Genomic DNA, 6,187 nt, shown 5'->3' with positions numbered 1-6,187 from the left:
TCCGGGGGGATGGGGGGCCGCCAGAGGCCGGCCTCGCCCCGCCAGGTGTCCAGTGCTGCGCTCCGCCGACCACCCCCTTCTCCCTTCCAGCTCGAGCCTCCCGTTCATGCGGCGGCACCTGCGCTCCAGCCCCAGCCCCGTCATCCTCCGGCAGCTGGAAGAGGAAGCCAAGGCGCGGGAGGCGGCCACCACGGTGGACATCACCCAGGTCATGAGCAAGCTGGACCGCAGGAGCCAACTCAGAAAAGAGCCGCCTCCCAAATAAATCCACACTTGCTTCCTCCCGGGGTGGGGGAGGCAGGGCTGGAGGAGTCCTTTCTGCGTTCGTGGGGCGGTGGGCCGCTCGGGTTCACGCTGATTCCTCAGACCCCCGACCTGGGCTTCCCCCTACCCCTCCAGCTCGCCAGCGGCCTCAGGTGGGCAAAGGCAGGGGCTTGGGCACCTGACTCCATAGCTGTGACATCTGCCTGCTTCCCTCCGGAGCACTTGGGGTGAGAGCCAGAGAGAAAAGCCGCCTCCTGAACCGCCACTGGCTTTAGGACGTTCAGAAGGGCCCTCCCCACCCCTCCGCGTAGTTCTTTCAGGCAGGTTTGTTGTTTGTTTCCAGTGGCTTCAGGAAGCTCCTCCTCTAGTCTCTCCAAGTTAGACTTTGTCTCTAAAGCAGTTGGAGACCCGCCCCCCGCCCTCCCCCCAAGGGGCTGCTTCGAGGTTCCTCGTCAAACCAGCCCAGAGCAGCTCTGCTGACACAGTTCTGTTGAGCTTGTTCTCAGTCCTGAGTTTTGAAGGCTGGCCGGGTCTCTCCTTCGTTTTTGCCTCCTCTCCCCCTGTTACACGATGCCAGGGGAAATTAGTAGCTTGTAGGAATGAAGGACTCAGGCTGGAGGCCTCAGGATGGGTCCAGGTAACACGGAGCGTCTTTCTGGACAAAGGATGAAGGTGCTGATGTCTTCATTAGTAGAAGGAGGGATGGTTGGAGGTCTGTGACATTTTCAAAGTGAGTCAGAGTCAAAGATAGTTCTCTTCGGGTTATTTTCTAGATGTTGGTGCTTCCCTTCTTTGTAGCTTTAGATTAGGTGAGCCTGTGGCGGGGCAGTACTTTCTGTTGTTCCCAGTCAGAGACCAGTTTACACTCTGAAAGAGCAACTAGAGGCGCTTTGTTCCTCTCTCCTTTGAAGAATGCTGGAGTCCTCCTATGGGAGGGGCACCTCAAGGAGAAATTCCAGGTGATGAACCTTTTGTAAACTGACCTGAGTGGGGGACAGTACCTCACCATGTGGAGTCTAATGCTTTAGATCTAATTAGTTCTGCATCAATGCATTATGTGAATGGATGGATGGATGAATTGATGAGTGGGTGGATGGATGGATGGAGGGATAAGTCGATGGATGAGTGGGCAGAGCCTTGGGTTTGGAGAAGGCCTCCTAGGCTTTGGTCCTCATTCTCCTGCTAGCCAGGTAGTCTTCAGCAAGTCTCTTCACCTCTATGCTTTGTGATTTGTGAACTGAGGCGTTGGGACCATATCCATGCTTCTTAGACCAGACTCAGTGAATTCCAGGAGGATACCCAGCCTGGGGCATCAGTTTTACTTGAAGATTTGGAATGGGAGGAAAGATAGATAATTTTTAAAATTTCACATTAAAATAATCATGAATATATTATGAATTAGACTGCAAGATGTACATGAATTTTTAAGATGAAATTTGAGACATCAAAGCCATCTCATGCCTGGCTGTGGCAGATTCAGGCTCTGCCCTCAGACTCCTGGGACAGCGTGGCTCCCCGGCTCTCCTGCTGGTTGTCCTACTTTAACGGGAAAGTTTGTGGAGCATGATCTGGAGGTATTTGCCACCCCTCGTGGTTACCGTGTGTGGGCTGAGTTTGTGCACCCAGCAAAGTGGGGGTGGCTGGTGGGCGTGTTGAAGTGCACCTTGAACCTTCAGGTCATGGAGTGTGTCTTGTTCATCTGTGACTCAACTGTTCACCTGCCCGTTCCTCACTTGTGAGACATGTCTGCTTCACACGACTCTCATCCTCCAGCAGAGTACTGGCTGCTCCAGGTCAGACACGTAGTAGGTCTGGCACAGATGCTGCTGGAAACCTCATGTCAGATACACAAGGACCCCACAATCCAAGCAGAGGCGTAGGCCTGTCAACAAAGTAGGTTATCGTTCTTTATTGGACACGTGAGCCCCATCTGAAGGAAGGCGGATGACAAATGTCTTCTGGATGGCAGCAGTTACACTCCACACGTCTTTGATTCTATTATTATTAGAGTAGAGTTAGGTTACATATTATGTTGGCTTCGTGTGTACAGCATAGTGATTCAGTGTTTTTATGGGTTGTACTCTTGTCTAAAGTTATTGTGAAGCCTTGGCCGTGCCCCCGTGCTGTGCATTATGCCCTGGCACCCGGCTTATTTTATACCCAGTAGTTTGTGCCTCTTAATCCACACCCACCGATGGATTTTAAACGCCTGCTTTGTGTGCGGGCCTGTGGTGGGGGCTCTGGCCCAGCTGCAAACGTGGACAGATGTCTTCTGCCCTCACGGGGCTGACGAGGGTGCGAGCGCATCCAGGCTGGGCAGTGCGCAACACCGACGTGCTGGAAGAACCTGGGGATGGAGAACTGTCTGGCCTGGGGGCTCAAGGGGTCCACCGGGAAATTCTCATGTTCCGAAGGAAGAAACCACAGGTCCCTCCCCAGTTTTGAGGTTTTGGAAGCGTGTCTGCTTCTGGACTCCAGCCGCGGGCCCCGCCCCTGCCGGCTTAGTCTCTGCTCTCCATCCCTGTTAGCCCCACAGGGCCTCTTTGACTCTCAATGATATAAAAACAGTATTTATCTGGACAATATTGTTGCTACATTTAAATTAGTGTCATACTCCTTATTATGCCCTGTACTTAGGTACCTTCTCGATTCTGTTATTATCATATTTTAAACAGTCTGAGTTTCTCTACCCATATGGGGTGTATCTGATGCTAGAAGATAAGTTGTGCTACAGAGTGCCAGGGATGTCTCTGTAGAATTCCAGTGTGAAGCTTGGCTTTTAGAGAAGAGACTGCTTTTGTTGTGAGCGTTGAGTGGAAATACACGGGCTAGAGAGTCGAGTAGAGTGCTTTGGGAAATGCCTGGCATGAGTGCTCAGCAGATGCTGGCTGCTGTGAGCGGCGTCACATCCACTGTTATTGTTACTGTCCTCACTGTCATTCTCACCACCCCCTCCAGCGTCATCACCACCAGCATCCCCTCCACCAGCGTCACCATCGTCGTCCTCCCTGTCACCGCCATCCCTAGCAGCTTCACACTCTTGAAGCGCATGCTCCCTTGCATGTCTGTGTTGCCCAGTACAGTGACCTACCATTCTTTATTATTTAGGGCATTTAAAGCCCTGTTGACCCACACCATCTTACCTCTGTCCTCGCTGAGAATCCGGCCCTCCAGGGACCACTAGGATATATCCGAGGGGAGGAGAGCAGGGCGTCACAGTCCTGTGGCCTGTCCGCAGTTCTGGGTGAGGGCTGACCAGCAGCAGGCAGTGACTGATCAGGCTGTGGTGGGAAGGCTGAGGCTGGGGTGGGCAGAGGAGATGACGGACAGAAGAAACAGGGAGTTGGCTCGTGTGGATTTTCCACCGTGGGGTCGAGTGTGCTCACTTGCTTTGGGGGACAGCGGAGATGGGGAGAGTGAGAGGGGGCGGGAAGGGGGGACTGGTGCAGAGCATGCAGCCCCGGAAGGTGGCCCCCTCCTCCCGCCTGCTCCCAGGAAGTGGCCGCAGGGTCTCCTCCAGATTCCCAGCTGGCTTCTGGATGGGACGTGAATGGCATCCTTGTACCATCTGCTTTGCCTTTCATGAAAGCCTGAGCTCGTGCTCTCATGTCAGCGGCCTGCTCTACGCCATCACGTTCTCCTGGGAAAATAAACAGCACAAAGCGAAGCTGAGCTCGCCATCACTGTGTCTCTGTCGCATCATTTCTCTGCCATGTGCCTTGCACGCGCTGCTTTGCCATTTCACGCCCGCGGTGGGTGTGGCCTGGGCTGCCGGGGCTGTGGCGAGCGGGGATCGTGGTGGAAGCGGGCGGAAGAGGCATCTTGCTCGAGTGTCCAGGGCCTGTTGGGCTGTGTCCAGGGCTGCTCACCCAGAAGGAAGGACCTTCTCAGGACAGGTGAGTGAAGCCGGATGGGAGCTGCCTCTTTACCTGTCCTGTCGTTCACCCCGGGGAGGAGCAGGTGCTGGGGGAGGAGGGTGGGCTGCGGGAGAGCCCGGAGTCGGGTGGGGGTGCGTGCCATCAAGTCCCCTGGGTCAGGCTGCCTCGTCTCCGTGGGCCTCAGTGTTTTAATCTGTGAAGTGGGGTCATAACAGGAGTTGATCACAGGCTTAATGAGTGAGGTTTAAGGTGATGCCCTGAGGTGCGGGTGTCCTCGGTGAACTGGAGGAAGGAGAACCTTGCTGCCCCACCCCCCGTCTCTCTGAGCAAAGCCTGGTCTCAGTGTGGCGTATTGGCTCAGCACCCCAAGTCCTGCCCAAACCCTGTAGGCAACAGGCTGGCAATGTGGATCAGTAGGCAAGCAAGGGCTTTGAGGGTTACACGGACCTGGGGTCAGAGTCTCATTTGGTCACGGTAAGAGTTAACAATCGCCGAGTAGCAAGTTCGCACCAACGGCCACCATTTATGAGCTCGCGGTTGGCTGGGTGAGGCTTTGCAGGATTTCCGGGCACACCGTCAAGGTGTCTCGGGCTGTGTGAGTTCTCACTGGGGGCTCGGGAAGAGTCTGCTTCCAGGTTGTTGGAAGGATCCCAGCTCTTGTTGCAGGACCCAGGGCCCCATTTTTTGCTGGCTGCTCTCAGCTTCCAGAAGCCGCCCAAACTCCTTGCCACCTGCTCCCCACTCTCCATCTTCAAAACCAACCATGGAGAACCCCGGCTTGTTGGATTTTTATCACGAGCCTCTGACTTCTGTCTCTGGCTTCTAGACTCAGGATTGAAGGGTTCAGGTGAAGAGCTCAGTGTCACCAGAACGATTCAGTCACCTGTGCCGTATCTCACGGCATGATCACGGGGGTGGCCGCCCAGCACGTTCACAGCTCACACCCATCCTGAGGTCTTAGTGGCCACCTTAAAGTTCTACATTCTGTAGTCACCGGCTTGCAGTGGGAGCCTGGGGATGGTCCCAATCCGCTCCGTCCTCAACATTCTGGTCACTAAAACGGGGCAGTTGTAGATTCACAGGGAACTGGCACAGAGTAGGTCTTCATAACCCGCAGGGCCACATATCTGACAGTCACCTCCCAAACCCTCCATCACGGCCATTCCCTGCAGACTGTCCTGCAGGGGAGACGTGAGTCCCTGTAGGAGGCGGCGTCAGAAGCACAGGGCTCAGCTTCTCACACGACCTGGCTCTTGCTTACTTGCAAAGCAGTGCCCTCGGTGTTTGTGAGGCTTTGCCCCCCAACTCAGGTTCCCCTCCAGTGAGTCTGGGGTCTGCATTTATAACGGACACCCCGTGTGATGCTGACCTGTAAGCATCCATTGGGCATCACACATGTAAAATGTGGAGCCGGTGAGCCCAGTTGCAAAGCCTGCTGACCATCCCTGCGTTCCTGGGCTTGGCTCCTGGAAGCCTTAGCTTTCTCATCTGTAAAATGGGCATAGTAAGTGTTAGTTGCTCTGGAGGTACCTGCAATAATTCACATCAAGTTTGCAGCCCAGAAATTCAAATTTCTGTGCTTCTCAAGCATGTTAATAATAATCACGATGGTGATTAGTAGGCATAGTAACCCGGTGGCCCTGGGTCAGGGCCTTGGCTCTGGTTGGTAGGCCTGTCTGAGCAGTGGATCAGCATCGGTGGCTGCGAGCTGCTGTTTCAGAATCTTGCTTGAGCTTCAGGGAGCAAGTGGGAGAGGGTGGGGGCCCCCCCCCCCAAGGGCTGAGCCCCGGTGGTCTCCAGGCCTTGCTTTTCTTCTGAGGGCTGCTGGGAGTCTGCCCGCCCGCCCTTCCCTCTTCAGGCTGGGGCCCGCAGCCACCTTCCTTCGGGCCCAGGCGACGCCCCCTCTGGGCCGTGGGGCTGTGATGGTTTCACAGAGGGCTTGTGCTTCCCTGAGGCCAGTCCTCTCTTGGAGGCAGATTTGGTCCACCTCTCCCGGGCACAGCCCAGGACCGGCCCAGCCCCCAGCCCGGACTGCCCCGGGCTGC

At 55.4% G+C, this 6,187-nt stretch overlaps 1 protein-coding gene across 1 annotated transcript in view; it reads left to right on the top strand.

The window, feature by feature from the left end:
* The window catches only part of RGS9 (regulator of G-protein signaling 9), a 50,419-nt gene that overhangs the window by 40,187 nt on the left and 4,045 nt on the right, over positions 1-6,187 (top strand). Inside the window, 1 exon segment of the mRNA XM_010856060.1 lies at positions 91-208. Within this exon segment, the coding sequence (XP_010854362.1) occupies positions 91-208 (118 nt within the window).

The sequence above is a fragment of the Bison bison genome, unplaced genomic scaffold (assembly GCF_000754665.1).
Source record: "Bison bison bison isolate TAMUID 2011002044 unplaced genomic scaffold, Bison_UMD1.0 scf7180017864371, whole genome shotgun sequence".
Lineage (NCBI taxonomy): Eukaryota > Metazoa > Chordata > Mammalia > Artiodactyla > Bovidae > Bison > Bison bison.
This window is presented reverse-complemented; position numbering and strand designations above follow the sequence as displayed.